This window comes from Ruditapes philippinarum, unplaced genomic scaffold (genome assembly GCF_026571515.1).
Source record: "Ruditapes philippinarum isolate M1 unplaced genomic scaffold, ASM2657151v2 ctg644_1_1_1_1, whole genome shotgun sequence".
Lineage (NCBI taxonomy): Eukaryota > Metazoa > Mollusca > Bivalvia > Venerida > Veneridae > Ruditapes > Ruditapes philippinarum.
Window position 1 is genome coordinate 277,075 of NW_026859959.1, and position 27,832 is coordinate 304,906.

Consider the following 27,832-nt stretch of genomic DNA (forward strand, 5'->3'; position numbering starts at 1 on the left):
AAAATCGGCACTGCAAGTCAATCCCCCTTGGAAAAATAACATAAGTGATATTCCTTATTTTATCTTGTTAGAATCGAAATAATATCGGTCTGAGTGTTGTTTATTAGCTATTTTACACCGGTTTAGTCGTTTTACTGCGAAAAAATTAACCACTCAGGCCTACGGCTTTCGTGGTCAATTCCTAAACCGATGTTAAATAGCCGATAAAATGCGCTAAGACCGATATTATTTCTTAAATGATAAATTGTATAGCACAAGCTAATTCAAGCTTATTTGTATTAATTATATATAAATGATATCGTAGTGTGTATTTCAAAATTTAAAGTATGGGTTTTCGTGATGCTCGATATAAATAGTGTTATTAATGTGACTTTAGAACTATCAAAGAACGATAAGTGTGAGTTTCAGAGACGTGCATGATTTATTCACCAAAAGAATTTTCAATTTGGCTGCTATTGTCAAACTTAGATTAGAATTAACAGTCATGGGGGGTAAATATCTAATCTATTAACTCACAAATAGTCCCTAATGCTAGAAAGATATTTCGTAATATGTATAATTCATGTTTGTGTTTCATGAAAAAGTTTTAAGTTTTACTATTAAATAGGAATAAAGTAAGCAAAGAGATAAATATCATTCAGTCGTTAATACGTTTATGCCTCATTGGTTACAGTACCAGTGCTTTCTATTTATCTTTATTTATTCTCCTTTTGATTTTTATAATTTCTTCATTTAGTGAAGTATGTGGTTATAATTACTAAGAATGTCTTTGAGATTTTTTTACCTGGAATTGAGTAATGCCTGTACATATGGATCACAAGTAAATGCTTTCAGTCTCATGAAGCGTGTTGTTGTTCATATGTATTAACGGGGGACGACAAAAGCTGTGACACAAACCTTTATATGTGAGAATAAGGTGCATATTAACAAAACATAAACTTTATTTAGCATTAAACATATTATGCATTGTTTATACCCAACATGAAACAATGGTTTAATTGTATACGATATGAGTACAGGTTAACTTGTGTTCCAGAAGAATAAAGTATCTAATTCATACATAGAATATATTGATGGAAATGTTAATTAAAATAACTCTGGTTCATACTTGAATTGTATAAGAAACATGTTCTTTGAACAACAAAAATGACCTTTTACATAAAATATACCGGTATCTGGTTTAAAAGAGGATACAATCTTACTTTTATACAAACATACAGTACACAAAATATTTGATCTACATAAAGGGCAGATAAAATGGTTTTTGTGTTTGCATATAATAACAATGAACTATTATTTGATATTATATATTAAAATAACACAATTTAACTACCCTTTAGATATCAGGCAAATGGGTAAGCTTTAGATACCTTTTCATTTTCTTTATCCACAATAACATTTGAAGTTAATATGCAGGTTCCTATTTGTTTGTATTCATTTTTGTTTTTAAAACATTTCAGGCGTGTTCAAGTTGCAATACTTTGTATTTTATATTTTATTCACAAAATATATATCCACCGTAAATATTTTGAAAAGTTAAGCAGTTATATGTGTGTTTTGTTACACGGTATACTTTTCATGTTTCCGGTATGTCAATTGTAAACGGGACAGTTATAGAACAGTTAAATACTGTCTACTAGACTACTACTTCAACACATAAAATTGGCCTCACGGGCAGTATCAGTTGTAGCTGCACCTTAAGTTTAAAATAATTTTCGATTTGCTTCACCCCGGTTCCTCGTCAATTTATTGGTCGAGAAAATACTTAGGTTGTTTTGACTCTTGTTGTTCGTTCGTTCGTCCGTCAGTCAATGGCAATGCCAGGGATATATTAAAATTGTATTTATGTACCAATTGGCATTTAGAGGTTATTCATTAAAATCCCGTCATTTTGAGTTTTAAATTTTACTTTGTTTTTTAATAAATTTACTTTGATGTTAAAATACATGTATATCAATCAGTAATTTGCTGTGCTGATTGCTGTACCATTTTAACATAATCAAAAGAAAAATAACCCCTGATGCATTTCTTTTTAAAATAAGTCATTTATATTTTTTTCGCTGTTTTGAAACACACGACATTTATAATTTTGGTTTAGTGACTTGTACTGTACAAAATATTGTTGAGTTTGTGAAGACTTCTCAAAAAATCATTTAACATAAAATATTATAATCACACAAAATGACTTTCTTAAAGGCTTTTCGTTTATTTATTATAATTTTTCAAACAAATATTGATGTATTCATGATTTTATCTATAATCTATAATTCAATTTGTCCTGAAATCAAAAAAAATTTGAATTACTTATCAAAACGATTTTCCATCAAGTTTGATTTTTAAAATAAAATTTACAAGATCTCAGCGTGCGTCTGAAGTATTTTTTCTAGTTCAACAATAATTCTAATGAACTCGGTAAATATCTGGTATGTAATGTGACAATGTTTGATAACAGAGCAATGAATTGCATTTTAACTGACACAAAGTGACACTAAATGTCGTATTAATTGTAGATCTGTTAATCGATGAAATTGATGATAACGACAAGATTTGTTACTAAGATATAAATTTCAAAAATGTAAATCTGCTCCTGTAGAATAAAGAGAACATTTTACACATTAAATGCATCCATGCGTTTCAAAATTGAAATCCATATTTAAACAAGATGTTAATCAAAGTAAAACGATAAACACACTAAGACCACAAACATCGCTTCATATTTCTGATTTAAACTGTATCCAAATCAAGATTGTTTAATGCACAAAATACTGTGATAAGAAGGAAGTCGATTCAGTTGTTTCACGTTGCCATCATGAAAACATATTTAATAATACTAACTGTTATTATTGCATGCTCATCGGAGCCACACTGCTCTATATATCACTATGAGGAAAAATTGCTTGAAAAGATGATCAGAACAGAAATCATTGTTGAAAACATAAAGAAACAAATGGATGACATAGCAACTAGAGTTACCGGGGCATTAGCAAAACTTAACGAAGATACAGCCACATGGAAAGGGGAAATAGAGGCGTTGCAAGAAAACAGTGAGGCAAACCTAATCACATTGCAAGAGAAAGCAAAGAGCGAGTTAGACAAAAGCATGCAAGCAGTGCAAGACCTTAAAGGTAATCTGTCTTATTATGATTGTTTTACTTCATATTTTCACACTTTTCAATGACGAAACTACTTTTTTAAGATTTTCCCAAGTGGTACCTCAATTTTATTCTTACTGACGATTCTGACAAGGTCGGATAATGTGACTTTTTCTTCTACTACAATTATTTGTTTTTAGCATTAAAACAAGCGATCATTCATATTTGGTTGATCAAATGAATAATATCACTGCCATTTAACGGTGATTGTCGAACTTATTTCTCAGCCCAAGACTTTTTGTATTTTATGAGCAATTCGACTGAAATGAGGCCACCAGCAGACCTGGGGTAATCATTAATTGTAATCATTGATTTTTTAATTGATTACATGATTACACTGTAATCATCATGTAATTGATTACCTTGTCCAAAATTGATTACATTAATCGTAATTAATCAATTACAGCTGAAATTCAGTCAGTATTTATGATTACAATTTGATTGACATTGATTACTTTCAGATTTAACAGGAAACTATTTTAATGCAAAGGATGCCTTTATTTCACATGATGCAGTTTATCTTTTGTATTACATTTATAAAGTAAAAGCCCTTTATAAAGACCATCATCTGGGCTGGACCAAAGTGGTCTAGATTGTGGGGTGGTCTTAATTGTGAATATTCTCATCATTGCTTACATACTTATGACCATGATCTATTTCAGTCATTTTAAGCTAGTAGCTGCTACAAATACAATATTAAAGACATTATAAAAGTATGCTATGATATTTGATGAGAGGAAAGGATATTTTTGAAGAAATTTAACATACAATTCTCTGGTCAGATTTCAATATCAATTGTAATATGATGTACATAAATCACCTATCAAATAAAACTTAATTATTCACAGAATAAATTTGCTGAAAGCAACAGAAAACCACTCTAAAATTAACCTTCTCATCTTATTTCATACAATGGCCCAATAATAACAGTTTTTCACACCTGACATTAAGTGTCATGCATTTTAGCAAGAAAAGTTTCAAAATTTATTGGCTATCGACATGTAAAATGTTTTTGGCCATATTTAGAATAAACATAATATAATGGCAGGCAGACATATTGTATAATATATACAAAAGCATACAAACATCATACAAAGTATTACAAAAATTAATATTTCAAACATTTAAGAAACTAATATTTTCCAGGGTTTTGTTTCTTAACGTAAAAGCATCTTTAATGTATTTAGCAATATTACATATTTTTTTTGTTCTTAGTTGACATATAACTATTAAAATATTCTTACTAGGCCAAGGTACATAACAATGATATTGTATTCTAATATTTCTTATTTACTACTCCAAAACATTAAACGATATTCATTTTCAATTACATTTTGATTGCACAGTTTACACAATCGGTTTTCTCTAACTATGCCACTATAACGACCTGTTTCAATTTCTAAATGGTGTGAGTTTAATCTAAAACGAGCTAAACAGGTTCTAAGATTGTCATTTTCAATTACATTAAGATAGTTTTCAAATTTAAACTCATTTTGAAATTACAATGATATTCAAGTTTAGGCATAGATCGTATTGACGCTGACCAATCTTGTAAAACCTGATCGCGTAAATGATTCTTAAACAATGGTAGATATTTACAACTGTCATCAAAGTTAAATCGTATATGAGTAAATCAATGATGATCATTAATAGAATGTATACGAGAAGCCCAGCAGCTATTGATATTGTGGTCAATAAGATCTCTTTACATAACATAAATGGGAGAAGAAACATTTTTCATAATTTTTAGCCAAAATTTTAAAGATCGTTCTTTACAGGTAACAGATAACGGTAATCTACCCAGTTCTCCCAGTACCGCATAGTTAGGGGTTTGTTGTTTTACACCTAGAACATGCTTACAAAATCTGATATGTAATTTGTCCACTTCTTTATAGTTATATACCCCCCAAATCTCTGAACCATATAACATTCTAGCAGATCATAACAACAAATTTAATATCGAGATAGGTGTTGACTTTAATATCAGTGGTCTCAATAGCTGGGTCAAATTAAAAATAAAGCAAAGAATTTGGACCAGGGCTTCCGTTAATGGAAGTTTGGGAGTCATTTACTCCTTGCTTTTTGGCTTGAAACTTCCAAAAGTTAATGTTTTTCCCTCTTAACATATATAGCATGACATTCAACAGTGGGTCCAGAGATTTTGCAGTCTCTGACTTCCAAATTTTGAAACTTAGTTGAAGCCCTGTTGGACTGAATCAGGTGGTCATAAAAGTGGATAAGCAGTTGTTCTTAATTCAGGATCATTTAACCGTTGTCAGGAAGAACATTGTAAAAAATAGTTTTATTAAAGGGGTGGTCTTAATTCAGGGGTGGTCTTAAGTAGGGATTCTACATTGAATGTAATCAATTATCAATCAATTACTCTCTTAAAATAATTGTAATTTAATTGATTACAGAGGCAAGTGTGAGTAATCAATGTTAATCAATTACAATAAAATCTGAAAGTTTTTGTAATTAAATCAATTACTGATCAATGTAATCAGCCCCAGGTCTGGCCACCAGTGGGAAAAACATTTTAATATTAATGTAAATATTAAGGAAATTTCGTTTTTACTTGTTTTTAAGCATAAAATAAAAAGAAAATGTGTTTGTTGTGTAAGATGTAATTTTATTTAATCTCGTGAACTATATAAAAGGATTCTCACTCTTGGCTACGCCACTTGTGAGAATACTGTTTTTAAAGCCAACTCGATGAAATAAAATACCATCTTACACACAATCAAACAAATATCCTCTATATATTTTGGAATTTCAAAGTGAAATTAAAAAAATATAATTTTCAATTGCGGATGAATAGAATATCTCTTGATAAAAGTGATAGGAAACACACATTAATCTGCATTTAAGAAACAAAACAAAAATTGGTAAAATTTTACAGAATTATTTTTCAACAAGAACAATGTGACGTCATGTTTTGTTGACACCATAAAATAGAGCTCATGTTGTTAAGCGGCAAAAATCAGTAACCCTTAAAAACATGAAATAAATAAAATTTGTTTCTTTTATCTGAAAAATCAAATTATATTTCACTCGTAAACACCAGACCCATATTTTCAGTCGTGGCTACGATGAAAATATTACATCTGGTCTTCACGAGTAAAATGTATAAAGGCTTTAAAAGTTTTTTTTCTATGAATTAAGGATCTATTTACATCAAGTGGTATAAGATAAATATTTCACTAGTGGCGAAAGGCACGATTGAAACATGATATTTTTATATCACAAGGTGGAAATAAATCCAGTATATATAGAAAAAAACCCCTGAAGTTTCCGTTTATTATCTGCTTTTCCCCCATTTTTAACCTTAACCTTTAAAATTCAAAAACCCCTCCTATCAATTTTGAAACCACGACTGAAAATGATACTTTTGTATCACAAGGTGAAAATAAATCCTGTATTAATAGAACACCTTGAAATTTCTGTTTATTATCCACCTTTTTTCGTTTTTGACCTTACAAAAGCCCCTTCTTTAATTGTGTGTGTGCGCTCATTAAAAAAAAAAGTTATCTGGTAAGACATCTGTGAAAACACGGAATTATGTTTCAATGCAGTAAAAAAAAAGTATTACAATGGAAATACAAAACATTAAAGTCTGCATTTAATTTATGAATATTTTGAGGATATTTTTTTCCGTTTGAGTGAAATGTGGAGTATACGAGGGGTGTTCGGGAAGTTTAAGGACTTTTGCTGTAGTTTGATAAATAATAGGAATTGAAAAACAAGAAAAACACCATAAAAATATTTCTTTTACAACCAGCTGTAAAAATTACAATGAAATACATCAAACAAAAAGTAAATTACAAATAAAACAAAACATACACCGAAGCATACCCGGAGCACGCTAACGTCACGTCAGTGCAAAATATGTCAACGTCAAATTTCCCCGATAGTCATATCGACTCACTTCTGGACGTGATCTCCATTCACAGCGATACATTTTCTATGTCGTACGTGTCCTCGTACCAGATGTTGTCGAATGCCGAAACTATTCTCTGGGTTTCAATTTGTAATTCCAACCTGGAATAAGAAGCGTCGACCACGCAGCTGTGCTTTGATTTCCGGAAAAACTCGGAAATCCATCGGCGCAAGGTCCCGGCTATAGGGTGGATGCACGAGCGTCTGGAATCCCAGGAGGCTGATTTAAAAACTAGCGATCTACAGCATGTTTTGTTATACTAGATGCTTGAATCATTTTATACGTCTACGTTGGTCTCTTTTTTATTCCTACACAAAACTTGGTGATTACCCTGACTTCAACGTCACCTATTGACGTCATTTTTCTCTTGATTTGTGTAAGCACCAGTGATGTTAAAATCGTTGTTATTCAAACAATTGTAACGATTTACGAGTAGAATTTTCAGGAAATCACGTTGACGTTGAATTTAACGCTCGTGCGTTTTCGTGACGTTATCCATTGTAATTTAAGAACATTATAATCAATTAAATATATCGGTACCATTAACTTAATTTCGATAAAATCGGAGTGCTCAGGGTATGCGTTATGCGGTTCCTATAGAAACAGTTGTCTATTCTTGTTAGTGAGCGTTGTACTAAATATTGAGCACATATTTAAATTACATTTTGTGAAATATGGATAAAAACGCATCATTGAGGAAAAAAATACAGAAAAAGTCCTTAAACTTCCCGAACACCCCTCGTATTTTCACGAAACAAGATAAATTTCATAAAATTATAACCTTCCTACTTTATTTCAATTCAAAAAAGAGAAGAAAATATAATTTGTTACGAAAACAATTTCAATTCAAAAAAGAGAAGAAAATATAATTTGTTACGAAAACACCCATTTTCATCGCAGATGCAATTGTCCAGTAACAGGTAATACATGTACATTGATTATGTATAGATGCATCACGCAGTTAAGCACACAATTTATCACCATTTTTAACTGTATTGAGAAAGATAACCACATAATTTCTTATTTAATTAAAAAACCTAGAGTTCCGGATTGTCACAGGAAAATGACTCCGCCCACTTTCATCTTTGTTTTCATATTTGCTAATATATATATTTATTTTATGCTTTTCAGTGGATTACTGATTTATCTGTGAAAATTATATTTGATAATTTCACAGTGAAAATTATCAAAATATAATTTCACTTTTTTAAATGACGAAACTACTTTTTTAAAGATTTTCCCCATGTGGTACCTCAATTTTATGTTTACTGACAATTCTGACAATATCAGGCTGTGAAAAAAATAGCAAATCTGAAATAGATAAATAACTTAAATGTCAAAAGTAATAAAGAGAGCAAAACTTACTTCTATTCCTTCAAATTCCAATCACAAAATTTCGTCTTTAAATTTTTTTGTTTCGTTTTTACAGTCTGAAAAATACATTCCTTCCCCATGCTAAACTGCTCTTGATGACATTTGGGCATATTAAAGTATCCTACGAGCAATAACTGCCGTATGCTTTATGAAAAATTGAAAAGCATTGACAGCCATCACTCGTAAAATAAGTAAAATAACCCAGCGTTCCTTATAAAGCCTTAGCAAGCTTCCAAGTTTTCCATTTTCCTAGCTCCTTTTCTGAATGTTTTCACTTCTGTCAACACTTATTTTTTGTCTGTTACAATCCTCAAATAAGTTTTCTTTCTTTTAAAAAGGTGTATGACTAACAAATCCAAATTATATCCTTCTGAATCTTACACAATTATTTTCCTCCATGAAATACACAACTTTAAAAAAATGGCTGCCGCTTACATTTTACAAAGCCAGGTCTAATATAAATTCGCAGTAAGTAACAGAAATATGGATGGATGGTTGGACTTTTTCTCCTACAAGAATTGTTTGTTTTTATTATTAAAACAAGCGATCGTTCATATTTTTTTAATAAAATGAATAAATATCACCGTCATTTAACCTTGATTGGCGGACTTATTTTCTAGCTCAAGACTTCTTGTTTTAATGAGAAATTCCCTCTAAATGGGGCTCTCAATGGGGGAAACAGATTTTAATATTAACGTTAAAATTATGGAAATTTCGTTTCAACTTGTTTTAAAGCATAAAATAAAAAGAAAATTTGTCTGTTTGTTGTGTAAGATGTAATTTTATTTCATCTTGTGAGAATACTGTTTTTAAAGCCCACTCATGAAATAAAATTTCATCTTACACACAAACATACAAATATCCTCTATATAGTTTTTAAAGCACCATATTTCTTGTGCAAATTGAATAATTCGCAATATTTCATGTTTAAGGAAATAACAAATTTCGATCTTACATGAAAAACAAACAAATAAACATTTACTGCCTTGTAATGAAAATCAAAGTACGGAATGGTAGACTATGGAAAAACTCACATACTACTGCAAAATCTTTATTATTCGTGCTGTACTGATTTTCGTGATTTTCAAATAAGTTTTAGATCAAGCAAAATTTATTTCGTTGGCTGTTATATATTTTTGTTTAATATCTTATCTGCATTTTACTTCCTGGCAAAAACAGACAATGTACGAAGTTAAATTAAAAAACACGAAACATTCTTTCATGACGAAATCACGAAATTTCATACATACGAAGACAAGTGAATTCGCAGTATACTTCATGTGTAAGAAAAATAAATTAATGTAGCTGAAATTGTCAAATATAAACGCCGTGGTTGAGTTCATGGTTGTTATTTCGTTTCACTACCAGTTCGCAATAAAGACGAAAAACACTTTAAAAAAATATATTTCCAGGCAAATATTTTTTTTCTCAGAAAAGTGTATCTTATTGATAATGTACAATATAAAAACTGTAAATATATAATGTTATACGTACGTTATATTTCGTGTGACATTGTTTCTATACGAACATCGTGGCAAATGAATGAGTACTGGTATTGGTTCTGGAACATATTGTATTCCAAAATAAAAGTACTGGTACTGCGTCAAAATCAAGTATTTTATTTTATAATGCATTTTCATTCATGATAATGAGATAAGATTTCATAACTACAAGATAATTTTCTGGTTGTTGCGAAATACTTTGCAATTATAACGAGATAATACCTTTCCAGAAACACAAGATAATTTTTTTGTTGTAACTACATACTTGATGTCATACTTGATGTCATACTTGACAATATGTTAACTGTCTCTATTCGGTTTTTGTGAAAACTGTTTCATTAAAGTATCGTTTTTTTTACTTGTATTCGCTTATTTCAGATAAAGTTGTGTCACCAAATATTGCATTTCATGCGAAGAACGTGAAAAATAGAAATCCCGTGGCTGGTGATACCATTGTATTCACTGATATTCTCCTTAATCTTGGCGAGAGTTACAATACTGATACTGGAGTATTTACTGTTCCACTTGGAGGCATTTATCTGTTTACTGTTCAGTTATGTATTTATAAGAGTCAACCATTTGATTATGGATTAATTATTGATGGTGTTTATATAGATAAAGCAAGATATCGACACAACAATAATGGAGCTTCCTGCCACAAGTTAACTACAACAATCTCAGTAAAGTCAGGGAACAAAGTTTGGGTAAAGGTGATATATCGATCTGGAAGCGGCCAAATTTTACTTCACAGTGACACAAGCTATTGGACATCATTCTCCGGAGTTCTCATTCATACATATTGATTCAGTATGTTCAAATTAAAGTATACATACAAAGAAGTATAACATTTACTTGATTATATTTTAACGTTTGGATTGTATTACTCAGAGTGTTTTAATTGATTATATTTTATATTCATCCTTTTCCAATAACAGTGCTTGTTTTTTAAAAATACTTCTAAGTACATTTTCTATATTATAATTGCAATAATGTGATATATTTTTACAATAAAATAATGAACAATTTTGACTGCACAATAATACATCATTCATAAACAAATGGAAATTTTAGCAGACCGAAGTATATAAAATGTGAAAAAAGATATTGCAAACACACAAACATTTTATCAATCTTATGTTTACATGTAATTATAATCATATCAAATAGTTTTGATAAGATAATTGTATTTAAATCAAAGAAAACCTATTAGTATTTACCTGTAAGATCCAATTGTACATGTTTTTCACGTGTTAACATCAGTTATTATTCATATTTCACTATGAAGTACCAGTTATGATCCTGAACATCAGTAGTCATTTATATGCCACTCATGAGGACCAGTTGTTACATTTTCAAAAATCATTAAAATATTGTTTCCTGCTCCTCCATTTTCTACTTTCATTTTAATTTGTAATAAAACGTTAGAAATATATTCCTGGTTCAATGGTGGAAATGGGGTAGGAATATTTTTGTATGTATGGTTTGTTACAGCGTGCGAAAAAAATAAATTGGCCGTGTTTATCTATCTTAAAGAGAAGATAAGTAATATAAAATATCATTAATCCTCCATAGGAAAGTTGAAAAATGTAAGAAATATTTTACTGTCTAGCATGAACATTATTTCCGGATATTCAGCTTGATAACGAAAGTTAAAATTGTGTTGTCAGCTTATAATGAATTTTGCTGGGCCAGAATCCCATAAGACTATTATTCGTTCTATTGAAATACTAAAGCCTCAAATGCATGTTATATTTTTCTTTTTCTGGACTTCTTTTTAGAGATGCTGTCCCGAATATCAAATACTCAATGTTGGTTTCAAAATAAATTATGAAAGTTCATTTTGATACAGAGATGTTTCAGCAAAATCACCCACTGACTCACTCACACAAACACGTACGTGCGCCACTGACACTCACTCACTTACTCACTCACTCACTCACTCACTCACTCACTCACTCACTCACTCACTCACTCAAAGGAACATGCACATAATTCATTTTTTTAAACACAGCTAGTTGTTCTTGCACTTGTTATAAAATCTTAAATGCATCAACACTTGATATTAAATTTTAGGTTGAAAGGTATTTGTATGTTAGAGATTTATTTAACCATAAAAAATCAGTCTAATGATAATAATAAATGCCAGTTTAATTATAAATTATAAACATATGTTGTGAAGTGTTTTTCGACCATATACAACCGCGTATTTACAAATATTTAAACGCTAACATAATATAGCACACACACACAAGTGTTTTGTCTTTAATGCGTGAAGTTCAACGGTTGATGTGGTTCTTTTCTCAGCTTTTTTAAACATATTTATTATTTGTGCTCGTTGACGAAACAAGCTCTTGCAACTGATGTTAATCACGTTCGAGTCCCCTTCCTGATACAAACTAGTACTGATGTCAAATGAAGAAACATCGTCGTGACCCGATTATGGTTCGATCCCATGATCCCTGGGTTGAGAGGCAGACACCTTAACCACTAGGTCTACGCTCCCCTTTTTTCATTGATATATGGCCACACGTTAAGGAGAAGAATTCTATAAGACCTAGTCTTTCGTTCTAATCCTCTTCATTGAATATTGTTAAATTTTGTATGTGTATATAATTCAAATGTTATTATGTACATATTCTGAGAATAAATATGTTTAAACTAAACCGAGTAATATCTATCTACGTATTCAACCTGCTCATCTGGCGTTGTCATCTATAAGTAAATCTTAAAAAGGGAATTTACCTGTGTTACTAAATCCCACCAAAGCATAATACCGAAAGCATGTTATTGTTTAGAAAGGTTTGCCTGAGACGTATAACTAAGAATAACCAGCATATCACTTGCTTTACTAGCCTCAGTGACAAGGTGTTAGACTTTCAGTTACATCCAAATTGAAGATTTTGTGTCCGATGTTTTAGTGGTTTTTTTCTTTGTATGAATTTGATTATATTTTGCAAAACTTAACAATTATGTGTTATTTATGAGAACTTCTATGTAAGTCGTACATATTGATTAAATGAAATGTAAAAGTTTTATATGTATATTTATCAAAATTAATAATTTATGGAATTTAAAATAAGGTAGATTTATCAACTCATGTTTCAAATAATTAAAAGAAATAACGAAAACTCCCTTATGAATAATATACAAAAGATTTGTCAAAGATTGGAACTTGCAACTACGTGTTAACAACTCGTGAGTCTCATGTGAATAATGTCATACAATATCAAGATAAAGATAAGCAATGAGATCTTTTATATATATCTTAATTTAAGTTGACTCTTACTGTTTTATTATGATTGACACGTATAAACACTATTTAGTAAATCAGCTAGTGACATTTTCTTGTTTGTGTAAAATTATGTATTATGCACACACGATGTGTTTATCAAATGACACTGTAAGTTGTTTTGTTGTTATTCTGAAAATAAATATGCATGTTTTGGTTTATTTTATTATCTTATGTATAGCCTTATATCCATCAATTTGTGGTGACATTGAAAAGACACGAATATAGAATACATTATATAAATAATCCTACATCAAACATACGTATCAGTTAAATTAAAGTTACAAGATTTAAGTGTTTTAAGGATATTCTTTAGTTCAGAAATTATTCTCATGAATTCCGGTTGTCTATCTGGTATCCGTACTTTTCATGTATTTTATGTGACAGTGTTATAATGTCCATTTCAATATCAAAGCATTAATTTCATGAAAACCAAGCCATTAAATGAATGATTTACTGCGATCGCAGCAAAAACTCCAGCATTTGCCTTTTGAAATCGATATCAATAACGAAGGAAAACAATCAAAACCATTTTGTCTGAACAAATATAACCGAAGTGTAAATTGCCAAAATTGTTAACCCGTTCGTATAATTTAGCTTAGTAGATTGACATAAACACTTTGGCAACCGTAAACATTCTTAATTAAAGTAAATGATAGGCTTTCTAAAACCACACGTATTTTTTTTTTTAAATCTAAATCCGGGCTCAAACTGAAATTGTTTATAACTAAGATACTGTGCTGAGAAGCAAGTCGATTCAGTATTATTTAGTTGTCATCATGAACACATATTTAATAATACTAACTGTGATTGTTGCATGCTCCTCGGAGCCACACTGCTCCAAATTTCACTATGAGGAAAAACTGTTAGAAAAAATGATCAGGACAGAAATTCTTGTTGAAAATATGAAGAAACACATAGATGATATAGAAGCTAGAGTTACCGGGGTATTAGCCAAACTTAAGGAGGATACAACCACATTGAAAGGTGAAATAGAAGAGATGCAAGAAAACAGTGCAAACCTTATCACATTGCAAGAGAAAGCAAAGAGCGAGCTGGACAAAAATATGCAAGCAGTGCAAGACCTTAAAGGTAATTTGTCTTATTATGATTGCCTTACTCAAAAATGATTAATTTCAATTTAACAAAACCCTTAATTTAAAAGAACGGAAATATTGTACATAAATTCTTATTTGTAAGAAAATACATAAGTCATTGGTTTAAATAATTGAATAAGCATCAATTATCATATTTGTATAAAATTTATTGTAGTATAACATGCACTTTAGTGAACAGATGAATTATATTTTGATAACTTCACAGTGAATATACCGGTATATAATATAAGCTTCACTGTAGCTGGAGTATATCTGAATACGGATGAAAAGAAAATACCTTATTAAGAGGAAAACGGGAAGCATACACATGAATAACTGCATGTATCATTTTAAAAATCTAAAAAAGTACTGAATTACATTCCAACAAGAACAATGTGACGTCATATTTGTTTACACGCAGTAAAAATCAGTAAACGTGATTTATTAAATACCTTAAAGCATGAAGTTAATAGAAAATTTGTTTCCATTGCATGTAAGATCAAATTATATTTCGGTCGTGAACACAAGATCTATATTTTCACTCGTGGCTACATCACTCGTGGAAATTTTACATCTGGTGTTCACGAGTGTAGCAGAGACGGAAGTTTTTTTCTATAAAAAAGGATCTATTTTCATCGAATCGTTTGAGAAATGTTTCATGAATGGCGGCGACCACGACTGAAATATTGTAATTTTCATAGCACAAAAGGAGGACAAATCCCGTTGTTATAGAAAAACGTGGAAATTCTGTTTATTACATACTTTTCTCTTGTTTACGCCTTACAAAAGAATATATCATTTAGTATTTTGTATTGTAATTAAAAAGAAAATTTTCTGACAAGAAATCAATGAAATACAGATAATATGTTTCACTGCAGTAATGAGGTACTTTAAAATTGAAAATATTGAAAGCGAATATACGCATTTTGTTTCATCAATATTTCATTTAAAACTGTAGCTTAAGGTATTTTTGTATTACATTATTTTTTTTTATAATCATTTGGCAGAACAGAATCCTACAAATTTAAAAACACACGGAAATGTCTTTAATGACGAAAACACGGAATTTCATGCCCACGAAAGTAAAAAATTCAGATTACCCATCATATATTAGAACAATGAGATAACGCCGCTGCAATTTTCTTTCAGATATAAACGCCGTTATTGGGGTCACTGTTGATATTTCGTTACTTTTCTAGTTCGTAGTTAAAACTATTAGCACTGATCAAGAAATTTTATTCAGCAAATCCATTTTTTAAGAATCAGATTTTTTTTATAAATACATGATATTAAAATATTACCTTTATTTTATCACTTAACAATATTTCTTTACGAAAACCATGGCAAATTATTGAGTACTTATTGAACTGGAATTTAATGACTGCGGAAATAAAAGTACTAGTACTGCATTGAAATCTAATACCGTACTTAATTGTAAAAACTGTTATATTGACGTATGTGTTTTACATGTATACGTTAATTTCAGATAAAGTTGTGTCACCAAATATTGCTTTCATGCGAAGAACGTGAAAAATATCAGTCCTACAGATGGCGATACCATTGTATTCACTGACATTCTCCTTAACCTTGGCGAGAGTTACAATACTTATACTGGAGTATTTACTGTTCCACTTGGAGGCATTTATCTGTTTACTGTTCAGTTATGTATTTATCAAGGTAAGCGATCAGATTATGGATTGGTCGTTGATGGTGTTAATGTGGATGTGGCAATATACCAGGACAACTATCATGGTCATGCATCCTGCTACAAGTTAACTACAATAGTCTCAGTAAAGTCAGGCAACAAAGTTTTGGTGAAGGTGATATATCGACCTAATAGCGGCCAACTTTTTTTCACAGTGACACAAACTATTGGACATCATGTTCCGGAGTTCTAGTTCAGACAGATTAGTTCTGTATATTCAAATTGAAATAAACATATTAAAGAATACAACGTTGACAAGAAAACGTTGACTTATTTATATTTTAACGTTTGTCCAGAATGTATAAATTTTAGTGTTTTAACTGAATTTTCTTCTATTTTGCTTTCGGTAGATTACAATGCTTATTTTTATATAATACTTAAAATATTATTATTAATTGCAATAATTTAATATAATATGGTATATTTTTCACAAAAATAATGAACAATTGTTTCTATGGCGGTCGGACGAACAATTTTGATAGCGCAATAAGAACATCAATCATAAGCAAATGGAAATTTCAGCAGACCGTCTACACACCATTAAATGTATGTAAAAATGTGAAAAAGATATTTGAAACACACACATATGTTTAGATGATATATCTTATCAAATTATTTTAATAAAATATTTATGTAAAACGATAGAAAACCTATAAGCCAGTACCTGTAAGATCCAATTAAACATGTATTTCACTTACGAGCACCAGTTATAATTCATATTTCATACTTGAATTATAATCTTGAACAACAGTAGTTAACCAGTAAAAATATATTCCTTATTCAATAAAGGAAGAGGGGTATGTGTGTTTGTATGATTTATTACAACGTACGAAAAAAAGCCAAAATAATATTGGCCGTGGTTATCAAACTTCCAGAGAAGGTAAGTAATTTAACAGTAAACACAGGTAATGGTCACGGTTAACAGTAATTATCGATCCTCCATAGGAAGGTTGAAAATGTAAGAAATATTTTACTGTCTACAATGAACATTATTTCCGGAAGTTCAGCTTGATTACCAAGTTAAATTTGTATCGTCAGATTAGCATGAATTACTAAAGTGCATTGTATCTAGTAGATTTTGCTGGATCAGAGCCGCAAAAGGCAATTATGATATACCTTCCATTAAAATACAAAAGCATATTCTTCTAACTGGTTTTATTTGACTATATGATTTGGATCAAGGAAAATATGCGGAAGTTATATAATACATTTACTAAGTTGCTAAATTTAAGCTCAGTTTAAGTTCGCTTGATGGCTCAAGAGTCTATGTATTATTAGATTAAGCGTAAAGTCTAAAACAGACGTTAACAACCCATACAAAATCACGTATGAAAATATGAATCATTCAAGCAATAACAGACATACGAATGTAAAATAAATTCAGTTTCCAATAAAAGATATAAAAAACTCTTGGATGAAAATATTAAATCATTTTAGAAAATGTGGCAACCGCTGTCACGAATGTCAAGTACTCAATATTGGTAACGAGATCAATTATGAAAGTTCATTAGGGTACAGAGATGTTTCTCCGTTTGTTCATATTCTTCTATACATTTACACTCACTCACTCATTTACTCACTCACCAAATCACTCACTCACTCACTCACTCACTCACTCACTCACTCACTCACTCACTCACTCACTCACTCACTCACTCACTCACTCACTCACTCACTCACACACTCACTCACACACTCACTCACTCACACACACACACACTCACTCACTCACTCACTCACTCACTCACTCACTCACTCACTCACTCACTCACTCACTCACACACACACACACACACACACACACACACACACACACACACACACACACACACACATAAGTGAATGTATTAAACTTAACGGTTATTGTTGATTTTTTTCTAGAGATTATTTTTTTTCAAAAAGATTTAATTACAATGTACTACATAAGTGGGCAAAAAGATATCCCCTTCAGCAAACAATTTCATGAAATATCAAGTTATATAATATATACATGTACAAATGTATATATGTGATATGCCTCCGTGAAAATACCGCTTAAGGTAAAATATCTTTTAAATCAGATTAATTAGTTAATTGATATTCAATACTCAGTTATTTTGGATTCATATTCGTAATTAGGTTAACATCTCTGACTTTGGGAATCACATGATTTTTCCAATCTCAAGTGATAATATGAATCATTCATTGCAGCAGAAGTTAAAAAGAACGCCGTCATCCGGAAGTTGTTGGTAACCACACTTTTCAGGCGTCCTTTCGTTATCTATTGCTCAAAATTATGCTTTGTAGATATTTGACACAAAAAGAACACGTTTAATTAGCACATGATTCGAAAGTTAATAGTATCACATAAGAAAATATAACAATGTACATAATGACGTCAGCAACAAGAAGATACCGGAAGATGCCCTGGTGGCGCTGATGTACCATCTGGTTGCGATGGCTGGAAAAGACTGAAGAAGAAATTTCATACTGGAATAATATTTTTTTTCAAAATATTTCTTATCTTTTTTTAGAATGAATTAATATTTAAGCGATTTGATATATAAATTAAATTTCTGTTATAAATTGAGTGCACCAAAATGTTATGGTAATTATATAACTCTCCTTGTCACGAGGACATATATGCACGTACATTTGGCCGGTTAAAATTAATCTGAAATAATATGACTCTTTTCTAACATAGAATATCATAACATAGAATGTCTTTAGCCTGTACCGAAAATAAATATTAAAAACAAAACATTGAAACAACCAACAAAGAAAAAAAGGAAAGAAAGTAAAGACAAAAACAAACTAACTATGAAACTTTAAAAACAAGCAATTATCATAGTATTGCAAGGAATCCATAAGTCCCCTACCGATTAGAACCCCAGCAACATTCTAAAGGGCCATTGGCCATTCACCTATGTTTCAATTTTTCTCTATTATAGGTAAATTTGTTGGAAGTGATCACAGGAATTCCCGTTTTTTATGAACAGACAGACAGACGGACTGATACCCTTCTAAAGTTATTTTTTTAAACATCTCTGTTACCAAAATATAACATTTTTAAAAGCAAAATTCTTAAAGAGGAGATAACTCTTGAAATAAAGAACAAGACGTCATACATGATGTGAGAGTTAACAAAGAACAATTAGTAATAAAGCTGTTCATAATGAATGTTTATTTTGAATTTGAAGTAAAAGGAAGTTACAAGAATGAATAAAGAAAAAATCAAAGTTTAAGGAGAAGATAATTCTGGAAATATGGATACTAGATTTATAAACCTTGTCATATTATTATAATGTGGGGATTTGAAGTAAATCCTGTAAGTAATGAAGAAGTTAGAGTATACCAATTTCTCGAAAAAAATCTAAGTTCAAGGGGGACATAATTCTGGAAATAGTCTTGCTAGAGTATTTAACCTTCTTACAAATCATATATATATATATATATATATATATATATATATATATATATATATATATATATATATATATATATATATATATATATATATATATATATATATATATATATATATATATATATATATGAAGTATAAAGAAGATACATTAAGAAATAAAGAAGTTAAAAAAAACTTTTTTTATGAAAATTGCAAGTTCAAGGGAGGCAATTCTGATAATTTGTGTGCTATAGTTGTAAACCTTGTCACATATGATGTGGTTGATGACCAGAAAGTTATATTTGAAGTTTGAAATTAATACCTTAAGAAATTAGGAACTTAAAGTGAAAAAGCCGAAAAACTAGAATCAGAAATCTTGACGAGGTTGCCGATGTTTGTTAAGTATGACAACTCTCAATATACTTCCTATAGTCAAGATTAAAATGATGTGTAAAATTTCCATACTACCATCTATCCATATTTTAAGTTTCATAAAAAAAATTCAGCTCTTTTTGACTAATCAATGTATTGTTATATTTGCCATGTTTAAGCCTATTTGTTGCCATGGCAACCAATATGTAGTCAAAATAGGAAGAAAAGAAAAATACATGCATCATCTCCAGACTGCCATCTATCCATATTTTAAGTTTCATAAAAATATTTCCGGTACTTTTTGCGTTATCACTGGATCCAGTTTATGTGTATAATTTGACATATTTTTAGTCTTTTTGTTGCCATAGCAACACGAATTTTCAACAAAGGAAGAAAAGAAAAAGACGTGAATAATCGATCTCTATACTGCCATTTATCCATATCTCTAGATTCATAAAAGTATTTTCAGTATTTTTTGCGTTATCTCGGGATCAAGTTTTGTTGACGGACGGACTGACAGACAGACAGACATACAGACAGACAGACGGACGGACGGAGGGTAAACCTAAAGTCCCCTCCGGTAAACCGATAGGGGTCTAACAACCAATGTGAAGTATTTCTGTAATTATATCGGTAAAATGATGATGATGATAAGAATATGAATAATAAATATAGGTACACAACTTCCACTAACAGCCTTACCTGACCGTTCATATATCTGTTTTTTCTCCTATATATCGAAGTTGACCGTCGGGAGTCTTTGTTCGGGCTTGCAGGAGAAATCCCTTAAACTGAGCATTGAAGCGCCCCCTGAATCCTCGAATATGAACTGAAAACACGACAGACATTGTCATAAAATAACATTATAGCTATAATTTAAGAAATAAATAATTCGAAAGCATGCGACGTCTTTGATAATTCCAACACAACTATATAGAAGACAATAAGGTATTTTCACTCTAGGAAGGTGCATATACACGCGTTTATATTCTGTATTTTCGTTATCCTTTAGCTTTTTACTCTACCTCAATGCATTGAGAAGTTACAGCACTTTGAAATCAGATTTGATGGAAAAAACAATATAATAAATAGTGATTTTTCGCAATTTTGAGACGTCCCCAGGTTGCCATTGTAACAGAAAAATTAAGATTGAGCATGCTGTTACAGAGGTTATGGTTCAGTCAACATTTGTTTCATCAGTATTGAAGCATTTTTCTTAGTTTTATAGCAGTATGAACTTGTAACAGGAGGCTTTTCAATGAAAACGGCCATTATTCACAATATGCTCATGTGGTAAAAGGTTAATAATAAAACAGTTTTTTTTTCAAGTGCAATGTATGTTTATCACGGAATATTTACAACAAAAAGCAAATTTGTAGTGTGATGTGTAAACGTGTAAAGTTACAAAATTCCTTGAGTGTCTCACTCCGGCAGAATGGCATATTTGCAAGTTTGTACACTATTTCTCATGGTGGCTGATTTGGTACAATTTGCGCGTTGCGTTGACGATAGCGACAACACAACCTATTTCATTATCGCGTTTTCGTCTTGTCGTCCTGTCACTAGCAAAGCGCACCAAACGGCGCGTTGTCGTGCGGTGCGTTATCGCGATGTCGTTTATCTCATACATATACCTAAAGCCAATCCTTCGATATAAGCCGAACGAAAATGTGACATCGCGACAACAAGCCGCTCGACAACGCGCCGTGTGGCATACATCGTAAGCGACAGGGCGACAAGACGAAAGTCCGATAACGTGCCGTTTGGTGCTTTGTCTTGCTGTCGCTAGCGGCAACTTGTCGCACAAAAGTATTCAAAATCAGCCACCATAATTTCTTTATACTTCAGCTAAATTTTCTGTGCCGTTTGTTACGTATGGTGTCTGATTTGTGCAATTCATGTTTTCGCACCGATACCCCACCAAGCGAATGATCGAGAACAACTTACAATTTAAAACGCTGGGGTCGCGGAGCGAAAATATGCTTATTAGCGAGGGCGCGTAACAAAGTTTAATAAATAAAGCTTCACAAACTAGAGAGATTTGTCGTTTTGAGTTTTAGGCGGAATGCCGCCAATCCGGAAGTGTCAATATTCTTTAAATGAGACCCGAGCTAAGGCAAAGGTCAAGACTAAAAATGTCCGAAACAAGATTTTGTGACATGTATTAAAGTTATGATGTTCTGCAACTAAAACTGATCAACCCTATTGGGCGTCACTGAACGACAAGGACGGCAAGACAATGTAATATGTAAATGTTTCGACGAACTTTCGTTATTCTGGCACATGGACTACTTATCTTATATTGATAAGTTACCACTTTGAATAAGTTTACAGGATGCTCTTTGCAACACACGATTCATTCAAGTTTCTAGATCTTACTCTTATTACAAACAGATGATATTCACGATTTTGTTCGTAAACATGTACCTTATTAAGACGACGCAATTGAACTCATATTTCATACAGCTTGCAGTTTAAGTTCTAATTTTGAGCCAAGGAAACGCTGCTTGCCCTTGATCTTTTCAAGAGGCAGAATTTTAAATATGATTCTCATTGAATGAATTCACATTGATTACACCCGGAGTAACACGTTTTTTAATATTTTATACCTTCTTTGAAAATTTCGGATGAAACCTGCCACATTACATTTCATGCTCGCTCTAGAAATTTATCATCCTCCTTACAATGACAAATGTACTCCGTAATTCAATTCATGGTCATTTTCGAATGTTTTGGTCATGCACACAAGTTAAAATGGTCAATGAAATATTTCATATTATTTACGTTTGTGGACTATTACTGTTACTGACTATAACTAAAGCAACGTTAGTGTGTTTAAATTTCTGTCGCACACATGTATATTTTTATCAGAGTAGGCCGTATGTTACTAAACATTTTAAAACATACATTTTTATTCGTATATTTATAATGTCATGCAAATCTATTCAATTCAAAAAAAAAGAAAATGAATTGCTTCTAAATGACCCATATCTAGCTTGTTTTCAATTAAATTTAATCTACTTTATTGTAGCGTCTTAAACTTATCCTCCAGTTGATCAATACATCATGAATTCTGACATTGCAGTAATGCTCCTTGCCATATCAAAGCAATTCATTTCATTTTCAACAGGTACAAAGTGGCACAAACCTAAAGATTAATTGTAGATATATTATCCTTTGTAGCATTATCCTGTTGAAATTGATAAAAATGTCTATGTTAAAATAAATGATCTTGTTTGTACAAACAATATTGATATATGAATTGATAACAATTTATTCTGCCGTAGAATAAATGAAAGCAACACTAACCCCCTCCCTGTGTTTCAATATTGACATTTTTATTAAAAACAAGATCTTAAAGTAAACTGGCAAACACACCAAACCACAAACATCGCCAAATATTTCAATCTAAATCCGTGTTCAAATCGAAATGTTTTAATGCATAAAATACTGTAATAAGAAGCAAGTCGATTCAGTTGCCATCATGAAAACATATTTAATAATACTTATAGTGATTGTTGCATGCTCCTCGGAGCCACACTGCTCTAAATTTCACTATGAGGAAAAATTGCTAGAAAAGATGATCAGGACAGAAATGTTTGTTGAAAATATGAAGAAACAAATATATGACATAGAAGCTAGAGTAACCGGTGCATTAGCTGAGCTCAAGGAAGATACAGTCACATGGAAAGGAGAAATAGAGACAATGCAAGAAAGCAGCGAGGCAAACCTTATTACTTTGCAAGAGAAAGCAAAGAGCGAGTTAGACAAAAATATGCAAGCAGTACAAGACCTTAAAGGTAATCTTTCTTATTAAGTATGCTTTAATTAGTTTAAAGAATAATTAGTTTTAATATTAAAGAAAAAAAAGAGCTTTACAAGGATATGCAAGGAATGACCAACCTGGAATGTAATCTGTCTTGTTTTACCTTATAATATTTGTTTTACAAAAATGTACTTTATTTAAAGTTACATAATGCCCATCTAAGGGTAAATAGTGAGTAAACAGGTTAAAATCAAAATAAGTTTACATTTGTCATGATTTTTCTTAATATTATAATTCACTTTGCATGAACTATTGATAAACCATATGGCCCAATGAAATTTCTAAAAAAAATCCGTTAAGTTCGATTCATTATTATTAATCATTATTTAGTGAAGCAGTCCTTTTATAATGTATGCAAATTATTATTTTATCCTAAGCATTTTCCAATATTCATTGTTGGTCAATCACCATTATAACAGTCAATCTTATGAAATATATAATGAATTCAGCTCAACTTGACAATGAAAGAATGAGCATAATGTCACTTTAAACTTTCAGTGTCACCAATTCTTGCCTGAAGAACTTCGATTAAAAAAGAAATGAATACAGCAAGAATATTGAATATATATTTTGATTGTGTGACAAAGTGCATTGCATCAGCGATCTTATTTAAATATGCATCGATTATCATACTCGTGAAAGACAGATAAACTGTTTTAATTATCAATAACGAATCATGAGGGAATAAGGTAAACAAAACTTTGTTTCTTTAAAAAGAAACACTCACTGCATAATTGAAAATCAAAGTACATAATGTAATGATGAACTTTGGTCATTGGTTACTGAGTATTTGCCAGACAAAGTAAACCAATTATTCTACATGTATCAGAACATATTAAATTGCATTGGTGCAATGCAATTAAAATTTGCACAAATCCATGGCGGTGTTGATTGAATGATTGAAAGGCTCCATCATGCTACCAGTTCGTTATAAAAACCAACCAGACATGAAGAAAAAAAAATAACACGGCAAATGGTTTTAGAAAAAAGAACAACATGTACCTTGTTGATGTTATACCGTTACTCCGTTATTTATTTTCTTTGACAATGTTTCTATACGTAAAGCATGGTAAATGAATGAGTACTGGCATTGGAACTAAATGACTTCCAATGTAAAAGTACTGGTACTGCATCGAAATCTAGTACTGGAACTGGTAATGCACAAGTTGGCAAATACTTGTAATGGTACTGCGCATGCTGGCAAATGTTGATACTGGTACTGCACAAATCGACAAATAATGGTATAAGTACCACATCCAAAGTTCTGATGCATCTCTAATGTTTAGTGTGACTCACAATTTTTTTTCTAGATGTCTATATTTTTAATTGTGTTCTTCAACGCAACGTATATTTTGTCTTTATGGTGACAGTTGATACTTGTCGTTGGGTCGTTTGTCCCAGCTTTGAAATGTTTAATTCATCGCGCATCATATAAATAATTAAAACCCGTGTTAATTCTTTGATTCAGTTTAACTCACCTATTGCTGGCTGTCCCTTTTGTTGCTGGTAGAATACATAGGTTTAGTAATATCATGATTAATATTTATGACTGCATAACATATAGAAATAAACATACCCAAATGAACGCCCAAAACGGCAAAATTGACAATGTAAGAGGAAGTTCGACTTGATGAGCATGTTCATGAATGGTATTTGAAAGTGCAATTTACCTTCCACACCCCTTACCACCGGCTTAAGCAGAATTCAACAGTTAACATAATAAAATTTTGAATTTAGAAACATCCACAGATGATACTTTATTTATAAATCACATAAGAGAGCTTCCTTAAATATCTCGCGTTTACGTGCTAATTCTATAGTAACTACGACATTCTAATAGAAACAACGAGATTTACCCATAACGCAGTCATAATATTTTCTTGTATATCAAGATAAACCGCCTTTGGAATTTGCATTACCCCATGTGTGGCATACTTTGGTAAAAATCTTGCTTTTGCGCCTATATTTGAAGTTATGTAGTACTAAATTTTATCATGCATTATTTTCATGATAACGTGATAAATATTTCGTTACTTTAAAATAATGTTCTTTTATTTACGAGATGCTTTGTAGTTATTACGAAACAGTAATGTACTAGAACACAAGAGAGTTTATTGTTACAACTAGAAAACTTGATCGAAACAATATGTTTACTTTTTCTCCTCGACTTTTGTGAAAACTGTTATACTGACGTATGATTTTTACTTGTATACGCTTATTTCAGATAAAGTTGTGTCACCAAATATTGCATTTCATGCAAAGAACGTGAAAAATAACAATCCCGTAGCTGGCAATACCATTGTATTCACTGACATAGTTCTTAACCTTGGCGACCGTTACAATTCTGATACTGGAGTATTTACTGTTCCACTTGGAGGCATTTATTTGTTTACTGTTCAATTTTGTAAAAATAAAGGTCAACGTATTGATTATGGATTGGTCGTTGATGGTGTTAATAGGGATGCAGCAATATACCAGGACAACTATGTTGGTCATGTTTCCTGCTTCAAATTAACTACAATAGTCTCAGTGAAGTCAGGTAACAAAGTTTAGGTGAAGGTAATATATCGCTCGGGAAGCGGCCAGATTTTACATCATTATGACGCACAATGCTGGACATCATTTTCCGGAGTTATTATTCATTCAGAATAATTCAGTATATTCAAATTGACGTTTACGTACGAAGAAATACAACTTTTACTTAATTATATCTGAATTTTTGGATTGTATTAGTTATTGTGTTTTTAATTGCTATATGTTTGTATTCTATTTTCTTTGGATAACAATGTTTCATTTAGATATATCCTTGAAATATTAATTAGAATAATGATTTTGTTTACATTTACTACACTGTGAAATGATGACTACATGTAATTTTAAAAAAGTAGACGAATTATGCGCAAATTTTGTCAATCATAAACAAATGAAAATTTTACCATTCTACACTCTATTACAAGTAAAAATAAATATTAAAGATAATTGCAAACACATCCACATATGTGAAAGTTTATGTCTAAAAGTAATAAACAATTTTATATATTGTCCTTTGTAATATGATTATATATATATGTAAAAACAAGAAAGTCTATTAAATTTATTACTTGCAATATAATTATACTCGTATTTCACTCGGGAGTAAAATAGAATTATATTTCACGTTTTAACACCAATTGCTATTCAACACCAGTTCTTATCATATTTTACCCACGGAACCAGCTACAATTTCAATTTCGCCCGTGAACGCCAAAAGTTATCGATACATGTATTTTTACATATTTTATTCACGCGTGAAAACAAGCCGCTATCAATAGTTATTTTCTTGAACACTAGCTTGCATTCATACTTCACTCGTGAACACCAAGATTTGTTTATATTTCACTCATGAACACATATTTAACTTTTGAATATCAGTTGTTACGTTATCAATACTCATGAAAGTATTGTTACCGCTGCTCCCACATTAAGTCAAACTGAATAGAAAAATATTCCTGCTTCAATGATGAAAGAAGGAAAGTCACTATTTGTGTATGTATGGCTTGTTACAAAGTACGAAAAACAACAAAAACAATTAACATTGCTCGTGTTTACCAAACATCTACTGAAGATCAGTAACCAAAGCAAACATATTAAATGCTTAATGGTCAACAGACCTCATCAATCGTTCATAGGTCATCAAACATTCACAGGGGAGTAAGTATGGACTGTCTGATTTCCTTACAGTATGTAAGCCTATAAATTATAAAAATATTTTAATGTTTAACTTGTATCAGTTTGTGTTTGCTGGATCACAGTCTCAAAACTGTGTTATACGTTCTTCTACAATTGAAAAAATGAAACACAAGTACTTTATATTTTTCTTTTACATTAAACATGGCTAATATCTTAAACCATATGAATAATTTCAGCTAAGTTTATATTAGTTTGAAGCCTTATTAGTCTTTGTGCTATTAAATGAAATGCAAATAGAAATAGACGTCTGAAATAGACGTGTACAAATATCTTTTATCAACATACCATACAAATCATGTATATAGAAATATGAATCATACAAACAATAACAGACAAACGGGTGTTTATTAAATTCAATTTCTAGTAAAAGGCATTACTCTTTGATTATATTTAATCATTTAAGAAAATGTGGAAACACGTTATTTCATTTTTTTTCTGTGATGAACGTGTTATATTCAATTTCG

General features: G+C 31.0%; 2 protein-coding genes across 4 annotated transcripts; both read left to right on the top strand.

The window, feature by feature from the left end:
* Positions 1-2,671: 2,671 nt before the first annotated feature.
* Positions 2,672-12,628, top strand: LOC132758424 (uncharacterized). Its single transcript, XM_060750100.1, has 2 exons — positions 2,672-3,125; positions 10,344-12,628. The coding sequence occupies exons 1-2, from the start codon at positions 2,810-2,812 to the stop codon at positions 10,766-10,768; spliced, it is 741 nt and encodes a 246-aa protein (XP_060606083.1). The 5' UTR covers positions 2,672-2,809; the 3' UTR covers positions 10,769-12,628.
* Positions 12,629-13,952: 1,324 nt separating this feature from the next.
* LOC132758433 (heavy metal-binding protein HIP-like) lies at positions 13,953-26,683 on the top strand. 3 transcript variants are annotated; one of them, XM_060750110.1, is made up of 2 exons: positions 13,953-14,346; positions 15,838-16,733. In XM_060750110.1, the coding sequence occupies exons 1-2, from the start codon at positions 14,034-14,036 to the stop codon at positions 15,879-15,881; spliced, it is 357 nt and encodes a 118-aa protein (XP_060606093.1). In that variant the 5' UTR covers positions 13,953-14,033; the 3' UTR covers positions 15,882-16,733. The 3 variants fall into 3 exon arrangements, with proteins under 3 accessions (XP_060606093.1, XP_060606092.1, XP_060606091.1); XM_060750109.1 differs by lacking the exon at positions 15,838-16,733 and adding an exon at positions 25,864-26,683 and having other exon boundaries at positions 13,959-14,346; XM_060750108.1 differs by lacking the exons at positions 13,953-14,346; positions 15,838-16,733 and adding exons at positions 23,189-23,613; positions 25,864-26,683.
* The last annotated feature ends 1,149 nt before the right edge of the window (positions 26,684-27,832 follow it).